This window comes from Carassius auratus, chromosome 19, assembly GCF_003368295.1.
Source record: "Carassius auratus strain Wakin chromosome 19, ASM336829v1, whole genome shotgun sequence".
Lineage (NCBI taxonomy): Eukaryota > Metazoa > Chordata > Actinopteri > Cypriniformes > Cyprinidae > Carassius > Carassius auratus.
Window position 1 is genome coordinate 12,030,698 of NC_039261.1, and position 18,096 is coordinate 12,048,793.

Here is an 18,096-nt window from a genome sequence, read left to right on the forward strand (position 1 = left end):
AAAACTTATTAATATTGTAATAATATTTCACACTATTACTGTTTTTAGTGAATGTTTGATCAAAAAAATAATCAAATATTTATATATAAAAGTTGTGTATATGAAATTTTAAATTATATATTGAAATACTACATGAGGACTTTTCCTGCATGCATACATGTAAAAAAAACTTGTACAGAGTTATTATTGAATGAGAGTGATTATGTATGTTCACTTGAATTGCACTCTATTTTAATAATAATATTTTATAAACAGATTTATCTGAGAGTCCAAGAGCTGTCAAATATTAGGTCTTACTGCTTTTTACATGTGCCATGGTTTTTACTACGGTAATATCATCATTTTTAGTACCCTCCATGTTATACATCCCTTGGAGTATGGGATGCTATATAGTTTTCACACAGAACCATTGTTGTCTATTGGCTGTTAAAGTACCATGATATTATCATCTGATACCACAAATAAAACTTTTTCATAAAGGGCTTTTCCAAAATTGAGCTTGTACATTTCTCTAAAAAGGGTGTTTTCCTTTCCTCATTCTAAAAAATGTAATAACATTCTGTTTACATGTCAAATTTTGCAGCCACATTTTTGTTGTTCCTCTGCATTTTGAAGATAATTTGTGTTCCCCTTTGCCTCTCAGACTTGTCTGCGACATCCAGACTGCGAGTCGGCACGGATCAACAAAGAAGCAGTCTTCCAGCGTATGCGTCTGGCCCTGGAGCAAGTCATCGAGATTGTGACTGACACGAGGAGCGGTGGGGAAGCCAAAGCACTTCCTGTCAGCATCTACGCTGGGATTAAAGACTTTAAGGTGCAGGTGTAGGCCAAGGGCTCTTCGATGGATAAAGTTTCTCTTTTAAAAAAAAGTTTTGTTCAACCAGTCAAAAATAATTTATGCTACAGTTCAAAGGTTTCAGGTTCTCTTTTTTTTATGAAAGAAAAAAAAGGAATTTATACTTTTTTAGCACAGGCCCATTAAATCGATATACTGTAAGAGTAAATACATGTTTAATTTTACAAAAGATTTCAATTTCAAATAAATACTGTTCTTTTTAACTTTCTGTTCATCAAAGAATCCTAAAAAAATATTTATGTTTCCACAAAAATATTAAGACAAAACTGTTTTCAACATTGATAATCATAAAAGAATGAATTACATAGTAGGGCTGCGAAATCATTAATCGCGATTAATCGATTATAAAAATGTTAAATATATTACAATGGAAACCAGTTTCTTGAAATTGTAATAATAGTTAAAAATGTCACCGTATATTTATATCAGATAAATGCTGCATTGGTAAGCGTGAGAGACTTTTCTTGAAAGCATTACCAAATCTTACCAACCAGATACTTCTGAATACAAATGATTTCTGGTGCTACTGAGATTACACACTTCACCCATTAAAGAGCCCTACAAAATAGTGATAATTATTTTAAAGTTATGGATGGGTTGAAAAACAACTGAAATGCAGACATTAGCCAATAACTGGTACATCATGCATCAGTTTCTGACCGGATGCTTGTGTGCGTGTTTCAGGTGAAAGTGGAGGGTCTGAGAGACTCTCTGTTCTGTGTGTCCTGTGAGGCTGTGGCGGCTCAGCTGGAAGCTCTGGTGGAGAAAACCGAAGACTTTACAGACTCTGCCTACACACGCCATGAGCAGAGAGAGACAATCATACAGCTCTGCCAGATCACACGTCAGGAGACCAAACAGCTCATCAACACATGGAGACATGCGGTAAGAGGGACACATACACACATTAGGGACTGCACCGACCAATCATTCACAGTATGACTTGAGTCTAGCTTGATTTTAACAGCAGGAGGAAAACGCCAAACCTCATCACAGTATAGCTGTACGACACTGACTTTGTGTCCTTAACTTGCTCTCTTATTCATATCTTAACACAAACATTTCACGTGGCATGTGCACCTGTCCTTCATGTCTTTGTCGTACAGTGTGTTGTTGAAGGATGTTCTGCATGTCTCTCCTCCGGTGGAGTAACTGTCCATGAACCTCACACCTTCGCTGTGCCTCATACAACTTACAGTGCAGATATATAGGTGTTTATTCCTTCCTGCTTCCTGCCTTTGGTTTCTTGAATAAGCTATTCATTTGCTGTCATTTTGCCATGATTTCTTTTATTGTGCAGCAGCATACTTTTCAGACAACCTTTATTGATACATGATTTGGTACATGAGTTGACTCCAAACCTTCTGGTGTATTTAGAGGGATGAAGTTAAAGAGAAAGTCACAAAGAAAGAAAATCCATGAAAAAATATGTATGCACTCTCTAATGTTTTAATAGGAGCATTAATTTGAAGGTTGATATAAACTGACATGGTATTCATTGCTATACATTGAATGGCTTGAGAAAGAAAAACCCTGTTCAAGGAAAACGATTGAGTCACAGCATTTTTTTTTAATACTTCTTTTTTTCACTTTACATATATAGGAAAATGTCACCTTTTTTAATTCTTAGGCATTTGTCAGAAGTGACTTCCGGTGCTTTAAATGTGTTTCCTGGGATTTAAAACCCTGACCTCAGCATTACTAGTACTATTATCTCACAAGAACACATGGTGAATATGAATAGTAGCCTAATATGTATGAAATGCAGGGTTCCTACTATCAGGAAAAACCTAAATACTAAGGAATTTAAAATGATTCTCTTCCTGGCCTTGGAAAGTCATGGACATAAATGAAATCTTTAAAGTCAAGGAAAACTCCTGGAATTTCATTTAATAGAAGAGTTGCTAGTTATTCGCTGATCTATTTTGTATGTTAAAAAATGCACTTAGGTATGTAGTAAAAAGCCACAGTCTGATTAGCAACCAGGTTTTTGAGTTGAATGATACATAGTGGAATAAGTCTGAATTCAAATGATTTTTTTTAAATTTCAGTAATCAAAACTAAAAGCTGAAAAATTAAAAAGGTCATGGGAATGTATGGGACCTTTTAAAATGTTTTAGACACTTGATAATCTGGAATTTTAAAGGTCAATGCAGTATCTAGAGAACTGTCAGAGAATGCAGATAATATAATACAGTCAAAAGTGCATTTGTGATGCTTAATATTTTTGTGAGTATGTCATGAATAGAAACTTATAGAACAGAAAACCGCATTTATTTGAAATATAAATCTTCTATAAGAGATTTCACTTCGCTTTTGCTAAAAAAAAAAACGAAAATAAAAATAGCTGATCCCAAAGTTTTGAACACTAGTGTATGAATATATATGATTACATTTAACACTCCAGTAGAACAGAACACCTTTGAATCTTTATCTACTTGAGGCAGTGTCACTGGCGGTGTTTTCTTTATATATATATATATATATATATATATATATATAAAAAGAAAATACAGATTGTTAGATCCCAGATTTCTTTATAATTATTTGTTGTATTTTGATACATTTGATTGTTTTCTCATGTGTAGTTTTTGAGGACGTAATGCTTGCTTGTCTCATAAGGCCAGATGTTTGATGTGTGGTCCTCGCTGAAGCTGACTCTGCCCAAGAATCGCCCACTTAAGACAGGAAGAGACCAACATCTAAAGTGACAATTTGTTTAGTCTTACATGCTATTTAGGGAAGGACCAAAATAATAGTTTAGTGTGGAAATTTGAAACAGTCTTTTCAAAAGATTGACATTATAATCATAATTCCTGTTCTCCAAAAAATAATAAACAACACTTGTAGAATGCTTGTAGAATACTAGCTTGTTACAAACTTCAAATCTAGTGATTTGTTCATCCTCAAGAGCACTCGGTGTATCAACCCGGCACCTTTGTAACATGACTTTGATCCAAATGAAAAGAACCTGTGTACTATCACTCATGGACACCATAAAACCAGACGATCGGGTTTGAAATATCCATTTAAACAACCTCTTGACATTTTTAAGTGTGACTGTCAATGTACAGACCATGGGCGTTAATTTTCTTCCCTCAAGCACTGCATTTCTTCTTTCTACGAGTCCTTGAATGTTTACGACTATGTATACGTCTCTGCTGTCCTCGGCCAAAACTTACTTAGAGTTTTGAGTGTTGTTTTCACATGGTAATATCTGGGTTGTTCCCCACTTTACCTGTCCACCATTTCAGTGACAGAAACATTTGGAATGTGTTCACTGAAGTGCAATGACTGTTTAAGTCCCAGTGTGACGTCTTGGAAGATGAGAGCGTTTCAAACGTTCACACGGCTTCTGTGGTGTGTTTGTGTTGACACCCCGCCGTAATCCCGTCTGAAAGCTATTCCACCCACCTGTCTGCCTGTCCTCCTTTTGAGAAAGCTGCAGATAAAGACTTTCATGTCTAACAAAGTCCATCTTTCAGGTTGCTTGGGCCACTGACACTCGTGTTGAAACTTGACAGCTCTTCAGCATGGATGGTGCATGAACAACTGGTTGAAAATCATCCTGTTTGCAGTGCGTTAAATTCCCTTTCTATCTTTGTTTCTGTTTCGTTTACCCTCCAGCAGCAATTCCTTAAAGCCAAAGAGGCCACGGACGAGATGGAGCTCTCTATTTTGAAGACTTGTCAGAGTGTCAGTGATCTCAGGCGAGAGGTGAGATTCTTGTGACAGGCTACACACAGGGATTGACTCCCACGAGCCACAGCATCTAAAACAAAATCACAATCTTTCTTCAATATCATCCATCCCAGTGTTCCCTGTATCAGTTATGTTGAATTTACAGTGCCATAACATATTAACTTCATTAGTGAATTTGCGTTTAAGATGACAGCATATCTTTCCATTGCATCGTATGAACATATAAAAACATATTGGCTTACTGTAATCTGATTCGTATAAATGCTTATAAAATAATTCCTTGCAAGGTAAAAGTCTGGAAGTAACTGCTTTGTGAAACTTAAATCCATACAATTGCATTGTCATTGCAACTTAACAATACTGCAACATAAATTATATACAAAAATATTTGTTGACAGGCATTACAGAATAAAAGAATACTAGACCGTATTCTAAAGCAATAAAAAAAAAAAACATTGTCCAGATGCAAACAGTTAAACAAATTGCAATTGTCATTTAAATGAATGACCAAAACGCATTAAAAAAGCTTTCTATTTTTAGTTGAAAAAGGTGTCTTCATATAATTCATATTGCTCATAATAAATGAAAACACTGTAGTATGTTGCTAAAACAATATTGTTTTTCATGCAATGAAGACTAACACTTAGGGAATTTTTAGGTTGTTATCTTGTGGTTCTGTTATCTTTGGTTCAGCTTCATAGGGTGGCGGTGGGAAGGGCCACTGAGCTGCTGAAGCTGCATTCAGATCATCTGGTGCTGCAGGCCCTGAAGGCCTCCGGTGGGGATGGGAACCTGGAGGCCGTGGCTGATTATGCTGGCACACTGACCGAACACAAAGAGCAACTGGTGGAGGTGAGCAGATTTGATTAGAGAGCATATGATTATATTTGCTTATATTTATTATAATATGTGCATTCAGTACAGATTGGTGCATTGCAGTGCATTTAACAATAGCTTTGCTGTATAATCTACTAAAGTTTTTGAATTTCACTATAGGGTGAACTTTAGTGTAGTGCCATTTTATTCTGTTTCAGACTTGTCGTTTGCTCTGCCACATTTCGGGGACCAAGCCGCTGGAGATCACCTGTATTCACGCTGAGGAAACTTTCCGTGTCATTGGACCTCAGGTAAACAGAGAGGTTGTCTGCTTGTAAAGTAGAAGTCTGATCTTAGCAAACGGAGAGCTTTTTTTCAATGCTTTCAGAGACTTACGCAATATAAAAGGACGGAAGAGTTAGGGCTTATTTTTTTGAAATCACCAATGCTTATTTGACATATTTTACACTGTTGTTGTTGACTTTGCAGCTCTGATTACAGAAAAGAACAGCAGAGGCAAACACACTTACACAGATAGGCATAAAGTAGCAAGACATTGCAATTAAAATGCATTTTCAGCTGGATGAAAAAAAAACACAATTCATGCATCAAAATCATCGTTGCGGTTCTTGCTTGTTTTCTTTTTCAAAACAAACAGTATGACATGAAAAAGAAAAGGTAAGATTGGGCCAATATGCAGAATGTAATATTTAACTGAGTATATTTGCAGTGCATTTCTTCAGCACGCCTCATTAGCATATCTGATTGCATGCAGGAATGAGTGTTCTTAGAGAGGGCAACCTCACCTCACCAACCAATAATGATGAGGCCTAAAGATCAGGCAGCCAATAAGGGCACAGCGGGTGAGCGGCAGCTTCAGGGGTGCATGATAATGAGTTGCTTTATCAGTAATTCCAAAAGCCACAGGTAATTACCAGCTGGATCCACACCCTCAGCGGAGACGAGCTCTGCATCGCAGTGTTTGTTTTTTGAAACCTTCTCCCAGTAAGCTGTAAATCATAATTATGCAGTTGCCGACAGAGTTAGATGGTGCATTTATGCTTTGGGACACTGGAAAGAAACCAACGATGAATATTGATATTCAGATGTTGCACAGGAGTCGAATTATGCAGTCGCATCAAAAATGACAGGACACTGAGGTTTTTGAAAGAAATCTCTCATGCTCACCAAGGCTGGGTTTATTTAATCAGAAATACAGCAAAACAGTAATATTGTGAATTATAAGTACTGTTTTCTGTTTGAATATATTTTGAAATAAAATTGATTCCTTTGAGAGCAATACTGAATTTTCGGCAGCAATTACTTCAGACAGTTTTTCTTACCTATGCACCCAGAAAAGGTTTTATATATATATATATTTTAATGTTTTTGAAAGAAGTCTTTTATGCTTATCATGGCTGCATTTATTTAAACATAAATAAAGTAAAAAAGTAATAAATGAATAATCATGTAATAAAATACGTGTTTTTTTTTTTTGTATTTGATCATTATTTTAAATGTCATTTATTGCTATGATGGCAGATCATCTCAGCAGCACAGACCCTTGCTCTGCATCCCACCAGCAAGATTGCTAAAGAAAACCTGGATGTGTTTTGCGAGGCCTGGGAGTCCCAGCTGTGTGACATGGCCATCCTGCTGAAGGAGATCAACGATGTGTTCGAGGGCCGCAGAGGTGCGTTAATCAAGCCGTTCAGTCTTGTTAACAATTTGCTGGCTGACTTTTAGGACTACAAACAGCTAATTTTTTCCAGAACAAGATATGAATTATGATATGCATTTACCAAAGTACTTACCACAATATTGTTATCTGGGATTCATGGGTGCTTTGAATGCATTAGTAGCAGTTATTTTCAGGTGCACAAAATGTATTTGTTCATGCCTATGGACAGGGCAGCGATAACCGTTTTTAAAGGTCTTTTTCCTTGTGGCCAGATTGCTATCTTTTCTAGCCGCTAAAGATGTGCGGCTTTGGTACTTGAATAGAGGCTGGATAAATCTCTGTAGGCAAGGTTAAGAGCGCATTGCTGCAGAGATTACAGGTCTGTGAAAGTCCTTTCACTCATCTGTATTTGGACATTGCGCTCAAGGATGGCAGCTCTTCCGAGTGAAACTCTGGTTTTCTCACGGCAGCGCATAAAGAGCTTTATGTGGCAACGATATTTGTCAGATTCTGAAGGAAGGCATCAGTAACGCGCCAGAAACCCGGTGCCTGGGGAGATGTTTTTGTTCCAGATGAGAGGCTCCCAGTCATCATCAGAGCCAACCGAGATATTTCCCAAAACAAACTGTCATCCCCCAAGATCCTGCCTTTGTGTCTGTTCATCCACAATCATTATACACAGCCATATTCAGGCTAGACATGTATTTGAACAAGGTTTTATGTTTTATAGTGTTTTGTATATAGATTTGGTTTTAAGACTTAAGATGTCTTCCTCATTTTAGGTGATAAGAAAACATATCTGTCTCTACCCAGACCAGGGGTAAGTCTCACAAGCAGCAGTTATGATTTGATCACAGATTTCTCTTTCCATATCATGTTCTTTATAATTTACTGATTCATCTATTTTATAGAAACACCTGAAGACGGTCAAGGCTGCCAAACTTGATGCTGAGGTACAATTCCTCCTAATAAAACATAATGTATGAACGAAAAAGTTGAAGTAATGATCGTCAGCTGGAAAAGACTGGGTTGAACATTTTCCATCATGCTCTATTCTTGACCTTATTTTTTAATTTTTGTCCAGAAAATTATATAGACTTTTGCCATTCCTTTTCCAAATATAGATTACAATATCACTAAAAAATAAAAATTTTCTAGATTAAAACTGTTATGACCTGAACTTTACAAAACATTACAATTGAAATTAATTAAGTTTTAAAATTAATTTGACACAAACCAAGAGAAATGAACTAAGAGACAGGAACCAAGAGAAAACGTTACCGTCTACAGCCGCAAGAGCGCCCTCTTGCGGCTATAGACGGTAATGTTTGGTTCCTGGTTCTAAATAAATGCGACTTATAGTCCAGTGCGACTTGTTTTTTTCCACATCATGACGTATTTTTGGACTGATGCGACTTATACTCAGGTGAGACTTATAGTCCGAAAAATTCGGTCACAAAAATTCATTAGAAACTGTCTAAACCTCAAATCATTGCATCTATAACTTTTAGAATACTTTTAGTCTTGGCCAAATGATGCGCTGTGTTATTTTACTACTATTTATATACTATAGCATTTATTTATATTTTAATTTAGCTTTTGATATATCCAGTTTTCCAATTTTTATCAGTTTAAATTAAATTAAATCAGAATTAAATCAAATTATCAGTTTGATCAAAACTAATACAACTTTTTAAAATACTTAATATATTTTATTGCAGTTTTAGTTTTATAATTTTTTTTTATACTTCTACTTTATTTTAGTTTCCTTGGCATGGTTTAAAGTTTTAGTTGTTCATCTAATAATAACATTTTAGTAAATTTCAAAATACTGAGAAAATGTTAAATAGTTTAATCTCTTAATGTGGGAATGTTTTTAAAGTTTGAAAATGCAATAAACCAGATATATTATTTTTTTTATAATTAAAAATTCTGTAAGCAATGGAAAATTCTCAGTTACCCTAGCTTCTGCTATATACATTTGAATAAACAAAAAAAGTGTAATTTGCCAGTATTTAGTTCTGCTTGGAAGTATCCTTGTGGCCATGATCTGAACGGTCTTCAAATGTTGATCTATTCAGGAGCAAACCAGCATTGCCAAGCTTGGGCTGGAAGTGTGTCTCCTGACCTCAGATGTGGACTCAGAGGTGGAGCGCTGGGACGAGCAGGACCACGAGATGGTTCGGCTGTGTCAGATCATATCCAGCATGGCGTATTCCATGTACCTCTTCACCAGGTAACCCACTGGAAACCTTTTCAGAGACTTCATAGTCCATTTCTCAGATTATCAGATTGGTTCAAGCAGTGTTATATTACACAGGAAATGAAATACAGCGTACTGGAAAGTTAAAGCTTTTTGAAAAATGTCTGTTCAGAAGACAAAACCATGTTGTTGTTGTTAATCTGCACTTTCTGTCAACCTACACAATCGGTTTTATGGATCTTCTAAGGATGTTTCATTAACTCTCTGCTGTTTTGCACTCTGTGATTAAGGGGGGAAGGACTACTGAAGACAACTTTGGATCTATTCCACCAAGCTGAGGTACGCCAGCCTTCATTCTCTCTCATAGGTTTTTTAATTGAATCTCTTCAAGGTGCCATTAAGAGCAATGCATCCCCTGGAAAAGATGGATCAATATATTATTAAAAAGGCCAGCTGTCATTTGTCTGTGAGATACAGTGATCCAGAGCAGGATGTGTCTGTGAATGGAGAGGAAATGCTGATTAAGCAGTGTGTCGTTCTATTAGTAGGGCACACTGGCCTCCATCTAAACACAACCTCTTATCTGACAGAGCGAGCTTAACATCAACATCACAGCAGAACAGCACTGGGAACTTATGTCTGTGTACCTTGTTTTATAGTCTTCGCTGCATTAATGTCATGTTGCAATTCTCATAATTATGAGTTTCCTACTAGTAAACAGTTCATGTCAAACACACAATTACAACTTGGAAACCCATCATTTTAAATAACTAAAAAATAAAAATAACATGTTATCTCAATTGATCGCTGTGACTTCATGTCAAAATAACCAAAAGGCAGTGACCATATGTTACTTCATTTGTTACAAATTTCTGTTTATGCCATTGTTACCTGATTTGATTTATTTAAGACTGTGCGAGAGCAAATACAGGTGATTTAATATAACGATTTTTTTTTCCATGTTATTATTATTTTTTATAATTTTTCTCCATGGATCAGTTTTGACATTATGAGCATTGCCAAAGTAACAAAAACATTCTGAGGTTTTGAACTCCTCTGGTAATTACAATAATTTTGAAAATTTTTACAATATTGAAAATATTGCAAATATAATGCTGTAATAATCATTCTAATTCTATAAATATAGGAACGTTCTATAATGCTAATAACACAGAAAAGCAATAGCATTGGAATCACTTTCATATCAGTTTTCCAGCTGATGAATTGGAAAACATTGACAGCCAATCAGAAGGAGCGGCAGACAACAAAACATTATTGTTCTTGGTGTGAACAGACCTGTATGTAGAATAAACTTCTTCTAGGCCACTGAAAGTGTGACCTGACCTGAGTCTTTATTTTGTGTCATTGTACATTATGGTGGCCATACGTCCACTTGTCCTAAACATGTCCTGGTGGGGATTTAAAATTGCCTGAAAAGTCTGGGTATTGGTTTTGTTTTTGCAGTTTTGTTTTCCATATATTGTGAACTTGTATTTGCATTGCTTTTAACTGTTCACTGTAAATCAAACTTTCCCACACGCCCCAATTGGTTTATTCCATACAATATATACACACGCCATTTGTCAGTCTGTAAGTCGTATCCTTCAGCAAGTATGAAAACAGAGTCAAACATTTCTTTTTTTTAGGCAATTTAGAAATCCCAGCCAGGACATGTCCAGGATAAACAAATCTAGGCCTACATGTATATTTGCACTTTTAATTTATTTAGGTTTATTTTACTGTAATGTAAAAAAAATCTTGATGCACCTTCGTTCAAGTTGTGTAACATCTACTCTGATATAGAGTGTAGCCTCACAGTATGGATTTATTTTCCAGGTGTTGTCAGACCAAGGTCTCCAGCTGTGCCACATCCTCCACTCTCTCTCCACACAGGTAACACACCCGCGTGCCCACCAGGCTCTTATGTACCACAGTTTCATTAGATGCCTGTAAATAAAGACTGTAATGACCGCCATCCATTTCCTTGGGACCACAGAGACGTGGCTATCAGTGATAGTTAACCCTGCTCTGGCTGGGGCCGACAGGGGCCACTCATCCATAATCACAGAGCCTGACACTTATGGTGCACTGCACGGTTTGATTAATAATCTCAAACATGCCTGACCCAAAATGCATTTCCCCAGCTGCAAGCAGAGTATGGATAATACAAATTGCTTACATCTACTTATTCATCCATCAGTTCAAATTCAGCAATTACCTCACTTTGGCAAACCTTTAATGCAGTTTTGGGTGAAAGTATTTTATTAGATTCTTACATTTGTCCTTGCCGTAAGTCCTGAGAGGATTGTGGAAAGTAAAGCAATGATGTATGCATACAAAACAACAAGCCAGATATATATGGCTTGAATGTATTTTAAAATGTAATTTATTCCTTTGATGGCAAAGCTAAATTTTCAGCCTCATTACTCCTCCAGTCTTTAGTGTCACATGATCCTTCGGAAATCATTCAAATGTGCTGATTTAATTGTCCCGTTCCGTCTGTCATGTTCATACTTTGCATTTTTAAAGAACATCATTAAAAAAATGATGTCTAATGTAGAAAATGAGTCTTTATGCAAAAGAGCTGTTGTGTTGAAGTTTGTTTAGATTCCTCGCTTCTCAAATGTTAAGGCCACGTATCATGTCTGTGTTATAGCTGCTGGATGAAGACAGAATCCTTATTTTATCTGAGACCGAGAAGCTGTCAGCCGCATGTCAACAGCTGCAGGTCTGTGCCAAGACTCCGGTTCAGGGCAAGAGCGCCATCTTTCAGAAGGTAAGCGAGTATAAACACTACAGACTGTTCTTGTACATAAGTGAATGGAGCAGACATGAGTAGGGTTTTTGTTTGTTTGACTTGACAGTTTAATCCATTAATGCACTTCAATTCATAATTTAGAATCTTAGGATTCAAATTGTATCGATTCATCTTAATTTAGAGATTTAAAGAGAACAATATAAACTAAAGTTTAAAGTCACAGGTCACTGCCACATGTGATTTGATAATAAATCTGTTTCTCCTGCAAAGACACTGACCTTACTCTATTTCCGGACTCCATTTAACCTGATAAAATGGCATGCTGTCCAGGGTCATCCTTCTGTTTTGATAAAGTAAAGGTCACAGCCGGAGGCAGGTTTTAATAGGTTTATAGAGGCTGTGTTTGCGTCGTGCTGTGGAACCAAAAAACCAAGCTCAATCAGGATCTCCCAGCATGTCTTCAGGAGCCCTCACATGGTTTCCAAGCATATTATTTCCCAAAAACCAATTATATGTGAACCACTCTGGTTCACAAATCACCTGTCGGAAATGTATAGATTGTTGTCGCTGCAAAATGATAGCTTGACTGAAATGTGGGCGTACATGGTGTGCTTGTTAGCAGAACTATATTTTGGGAAGTTTAGTCAGCTAATGATCCATCTGTTATTCTTGTCTCGTTCAGGTCGACTCATCCATACAGAATACCAAAGGCATCTTGACAGTGGTGGTCTATTTACTGCCCATCTGTAATAAGCTCATCAGAAAGGTATCTGGATTTACGTCTTAATTGGTTGATAATGTATATTTAATTGTATATTGTATATTGTGTTTGCTCATCATCTATTTTTTTAGATTTAGATTACATTCATGCTTGTCATCTAACACTCGCTGAATCAAAAAAAAGATTATAATAAATTTATGACATTTAAAAATAAAAATTTCACCTTTATTATGATAGGACAGATCAGAGCTGAAAGGAGGTTAAGGGGGAAAGAGATTGAGGTGTGGGATCGGAAAAGGTCATCAGGTCCTGATCCGAACTCGGGACGCCCTTAGTGCATATTTGATGACACTTGAAAATGTAAATTAGCAAATCTCAAAATGAATATCCATGTTTAAACCTTTACATTATAATGGCTATCTGCCATTGAAACACTAATTATCATCTTATCAGTATCAGCCTGTATTTAAATGGATTAATTTAGTGGTTGGTTAGGACAAAACTCAGATTTACATGTAAAGGAATGCATTGTGATAATGACCAGGGTTACTATTTTTAACTTTTGGCCATGTCCACACGTACATGGGTATTTTATTAACAGAGTTTTCCTTCTACCTTTTAAAAAATAATCTCCATCAATGTGTCAATGTGGACAGGGCAGTAAAACCATAAAAAAGCTTGTTTAACTTATATTAAAATATATTACAATAACTACTTTAAATTTAAAAGTGAAATGAAATGACCAAAAAATATATAGTAGTGCTAAAATTAATCGCGATTAATTGCATACAAAATAAAAGTTTTTGTTTACATTGTATGTGTGTATACTATGTATATTTGTTATGTACAAATTCAAAGACATGTATGTATACATTTAAGAAAATTTTTATTTTTATATATTAAATATATTTATATATAAAATAAAATATAAGAATATAAATATATAAATGTATATACATGTAAATATTTTCAAAATATATACTGTATCTGTGTGTCTGTGTGTTTATATAAAATTTATATATGTATTTATATATACATAATATACACAGTACACATTATGTAAACAAAAACTTTTATTTTGGATGTAATTAATCATGATTAATCGTTTGACAGCAATAGTATATAGACATAAAAAAAAAGAAAAAGTAAAAATACAAAAGCACAGTGAAATTCCTACAAATTTAACCAAAATTTAAATGACAACAGAAAATATACAAATAAAACCTACTGAAAATATTAACAAAAAATTAAGTAAAATACAAATAATAGTATCTCCATGCTGGTAAGGAAACTGTGTTGTGCTTTTATGTCATTGATGCGCCGATATTAAAATTCTAGATGATTAAATTGTGTTATTAAAGATGAGCTTTAAAGAGTGTTAGATGACAGCAAAGATAATTAAAAACTGAGGAAATGAGTAAGCATAAACATATTGAATGTTAATAATCAATTTAAAAAGCTTTAAATACATGATTTATTGTGCACCCTTACTTGTTATTTAATGTTCTGGTGTGATTTATGTTCCATTCTATCAATTAAAAAAATGTGTATAATAAAATCTAAGAGCATGTTTGTATTAAACTGTATCTTCTACCTTTAATTCCAGTGTAAATCAGAACGCAGCTGTCTGGCTTCACCTCAGCACTGCAGGGAGACGCAGCAGAGCACGGCCGTCAGTGAGGAGACTCTGAATGGCTTCGGAGTCAAATCCCTGGAGCAGCACATGGCCAATCTAACATTCCTGGAGAGCAAATAGTTCTGAAAACCAAAGGCGCTTCTGCCTGTTCTCACGCACACAGTGCATGGCAATGCACTCGCCCACGACGTGCCATTCTTTGTGCTTCTGCCCATTCGCTTTGTGGTGTATGATAGCGTTATTATTACCAGCCTCATTCCAGATACCAAAAAACACTGAAGAAAAAACCCTTCATTAATTGCATGTGTTCCAAGTCATCATGCGACTCTTTCAAGTGTAATGGCTGGTAAATATGCTCCGGTTTTAACCGAATATTCAGCTGCGTTTCTTGTGATTAGCCAACATTGAGGTGTACATGATAAAAGTTTTGATGCAAAAAAAAAACTGCACACTGTATGTAACATAACTGCCTCATGTACAAGTTGATGCCAAATATATCCAGTTTAAATCATCTTCCTACACTGGTTTCGACACAGGGCTACAGGACACAGTTTCAGTGACTTTGGATATTAGTATGAAAAAGGTTGAGTGTTTACAGCAGGGAACGTTACTTTCCAAAGAAGCATTTCTGAAGGATGACAATGAAAAATACAGTTCCTTTTAAAGGGATAGTCCACCTAAAAATGAAAATTGGTAGCGTTTTTTTTACCCTCGTGTCATTCCAAACCAGTATGTCTTCATGCAAAACACGAAATTAAGTGATTTTGAAGTCTCAAAATGTCAAAACATCATCTTTTATGATGATCATACAGGTTTGGAATGACTTAAGGGCAAGTAAATTTTAATTTTCAGGCGAACTGGCCCTTTAAATGTACTTTCGTAGGAGTGACAGCTTTGTAATAGTATTGACTGCCTTGTAGGTCACTGTGATTTGTATTTTTACTTTAGTCCTAACAATGTTAAGTCAAGCTTTGGTACATTAACCAAAAAAGTTAGAGATGGTATATATATCAACAGCTTGGGCTGTTGTACTGAAATTTCTAGTACGGCACAGATTAAAAGGCTCTTCAGAATTTGGTTTCTATTCACACACCAATTCTAGTTGATACTCTGCTAAAAGAAAAAAAAAGTTCCTCCGAATTAAACTTCAGTCAGTCTAACCATAAGCTTAAGAGATGACTGTGCAGCTATGACCTCGAGTTGTATTAGTGTTGGACCATTGAATGATTGTGAAATCAGAAAACAATAAAATCTAAATATATGTTATTTTTCTTAAATATTTATGTTTGAGTGATTCATTTATGCACTAAACATTTGTTATTCCGTTATATACATTCCTCCAAACTAAGTCAATACAAGCAGACTACTGAAACAGACTCGTGATGAAATGCATATCTTCAATCAATACATTTATTTAAAGCACGTACTAACATCAAAACTATTGAAATTCTCTGTTGGTTATTACATTCAACTATATTGAAAATACAAGTTTACATACACCATCTGTGCATGCAAGCTTTAGGTCAGTGAGGTTTTTTCTTATGTAATGTTTTGTAAATGTATGTCAGTTTTTATCTCTACAATCTATTTGGCGAAATGACAAAATGTTGAGATTGCTGTCAATTGTTTTGAGAGCACTGACCTTAGTTTGTGTAAAAGAAATTGACTGAATAAAAACAAACCTATAAGGGCCAGTTGAAGACACTCAGAAGAGAGCAGTTCCTTTATTTAGAATTAACTTAAACAATGAGTATATCCAAAAAGTAACAGCTGGAGCAGTTTTATTGTAACGAGATGGGAAATAATGTGTCTGTCCTTTACTTCTCAAATTAAACCAGTTCTTAATGAAACAATAAACTAAACACTAACAATATCCATTGCACTGGCATTGTTATGTATCTCATGAACAGTGGTCCTACAAAATGCACTCCAGTGAAATCCAAGACTTCTCTGGATCCAGCAGACAAGTCTTCATTCCTTCAAATTTTCTCAAGGTGATTTTTGAAATGTAAGTGGTACACATTCATGATGCCACTGACGTTTCCACCTGCTGGAAGTATAATTTTTCTTCAAAGCCATTTCAAATTGCAAGCTGATCTCAGCGAGGCTCTTCTTGTTGGTTTCTTTCAGTCAAAACCTCGTCATATTGTTCTCTGGTCAGAAGACTTTCAGTGACACTCTTACTCTCTTCGAATTTAGGTAATATAACTGCAATGTATCCCTCTGTGGAAGGCTGTGGCAAAAAAGAACACAAATCTTACATTTGCAAAAGTTTAGAGATTTTCCATTGCATTTTTTTAAAAGCAGTATTGGTGGTAACCTTTTCCAATAACAGATCTGGCTTGTTCAAAATGGCTTCATTCACTTCTAGGAGACGTCCTCTGATACAGCTGGGAAAATAGGAGTTGAACTGACATCATTTTAAGGTTATAGAAATGCTTTGTGATCTTTATCTGTGTAACTGACCTGAATATGGTGTACTCCTGTTCATCTGTACACGTTATTCTACACAGTGGTGCAAACTCCGTCAGGAACTGACCACCCTGCAGAATAAATCATATTTACTGATAATGTTCAGAGAAAGCGTGAATTCAGATAATGACAGTAATTATCACAATCATTACTGTGTTGGTTGTGTGTTTACAGTATTAAAGTCATTATGGAAAAAGGTACTCACTCGCTTTGACTTTCCAGACACCTTGTTCTTCAGACGGCTGCATCCATCGCTGATCTGATAGTTTATGTTTTTGATTTTTCGTCCATTCTGAAGGATAGGATGAGACTCTGCAAGAGTGATGACGCATATCCTGATCAGAAGAAAACAGAGTTAGGTTTTCACAGCAAAGGTACGTTTAGAGGGGTGTTTCTCCAACTATGAACACTTATGACCCTGTGGACTTTCAGAAAATAAAGAAAAGTGGACATACTGTATTTACATTCTCTGCATCATGGACATTTTGAACATGTTTTTTATTACAATCTATATCTCAGAATATGTATTCAGTTGATTGTGCAGCAGCCGTAATTTCCGAAGAATGTTTAAAAATAAATTCGTACAATAAATATAAATGGTTGTTCAGACCATCGTGGTTTAAAATATGTAAGTTAATCATATATTTAAAGTATTAAAGTTTGGATCTGAGATTTACATACAGATTAAAATCTATACATAAATTATCTGAATATGAAGTGTATAAAATATGAAAAAGGGCTTTAAATAAAAATAAACTTTGTAAAAGTGTACAGAACTGCACAGTGAAGAGAACAGAACACATTTACCTGTTGGAGTGCTGCAGAATGCAGTGATCCTCACAGGCTTTTCCTTTCAGATCTACATTAGCATTCACACCAACAGAACCATTAATCTTTACATCTTTAAAAAGTATGTATGTATATAGAAGTAGCTTCGGGACGTTAATCTGAACATACATTGAGCTACAGTAAAAACAACTGACAAGAGCAGGCAAAACAGAGTTGACAATAATATTCAGAATATATTAACCTAACGTTACCAGTTTTATACCAGCGGGTGAAATAACGATCGATTACTGATGGGGCTTTCTTTTCACTGTCTTCCATGTCAGCATCCACCACAGCAATCCAATTAAAAAATAAATAATGTTACAGAGGCTGATACAGCGTGATCATTTCTAAACAGTGATGTGTGAAGCCGGAAGACAAATCAAGTCACACAAACAATAGCATCCGGTTATACTAATTTTT

At 35.6% G+C, this 18,096-nt stretch overlaps 2 protein-coding genes across 4 annotated transcripts in view; one reads left to right on the top strand and one right to left on the bottom strand.

Moving 5' to 3' along the window:
* LOC113119428 (alpha-catulin-like) overlaps window positions 1-15,650 on the top strand; it is a 55,092-nt gene extending 39,442 nt beyond the window's left edge. For 2 of the 3 annotated variants that reach the window (XM_026288928.1, XM_026288926.1), the window contains 14 exons: window positions 644-814; window positions 1,541-1,741; window positions 4,484-4,573; window positions 5,252-5,410; window positions 5,593-5,685; window positions 6,917-7,067; window positions 7,838-7,875; window positions 7,967-8,008; window positions 9,137-9,291; window positions 9,549-9,597; window positions 11,095-11,151; window positions 11,915-12,034; window positions 12,699-12,782; window positions 14,344-15,650. In XM_026288928.1, coding sequence (XP_026144713.1) covers window positions 644-814; window positions 1,541-1,741; window positions 4,484-4,573; window positions 5,252-5,410; window positions 5,593-5,685; window positions 6,917-7,067; window positions 7,838-7,875; window positions 7,967-8,008; window positions 9,137-9,291; window positions 9,549-9,597; window positions 11,095-11,151; window positions 11,915-12,034; window positions 12,699-12,782; window positions 14,344-14,493 — 1,560 coding nt within the window. In that variant the 3' untranslated portion in view covers window positions 14,494-15,650. The remainder of the gene's footprint in view (window positions 1-643; window positions 815-1,540; window positions 1,742-4,483; window positions 4,574-5,251; window positions 5,411-5,592; window positions 5,686-6,916; window positions 7,068-7,837; window positions 7,876-7,966; window positions 8,009-9,136; window positions 9,292-9,548; window positions 9,598-11,094; window positions 11,152-11,914; window positions 12,035-12,698; window positions 12,783-14,343) is intronic. The other variant, XM_026288927.1, reaches the window with a different exon arrangement.
* Window positions 15,651-16,060: 410 nt separating this feature from the next.
* On the bottom strand, window positions 16,061-18,044 carry LOC113119430 (protein Simiate). The gene is made up of 6 exons (XM_026288929.1): window positions 17,886-18,044; window positions 17,653-17,704; window positions 17,051-17,180; window positions 16,840-16,916; window positions 16,694-16,763; window positions 16,061-16,606 (listed from the first exon to the last, which is right to left on the bottom strand). Exons 1-6 carry the CDS (start codon window positions 17,950-17,952, stop codon window positions 16,472-16,474), a joined length of 531 nt encoding a protein of 176 aa, XP_026144714.1. The 5' UTR covers window positions 17,953-18,044; the 3' UTR covers window positions 16,061-16,471.
* Window positions 18,045-18,096: the final 52 nt, after the last annotated feature.

Coding starts and splice junctions, on each gene's coding strand:
- LOC113119430 (XM_026288929.1), bottom strand. CDS start 17,952: ATGGAAGACAGTGAAAAGAAAGCCCCATCAGTAATCGATCGTTATTTC. Junction 17,181..17,652: donor ATTCTGCAGCACTCCAACAG/GTAAATGTGTTC, acceptor TCTTCTGATCAG/GATATGCGTCATCACTCTTG. Junction 16,607..16,693: donor CAGATCTGTTATTGGAAAAG/GTTACCACCAAT, acceptor TTTTTGCCACAG/CCTTCCACAGAGGGATACAT.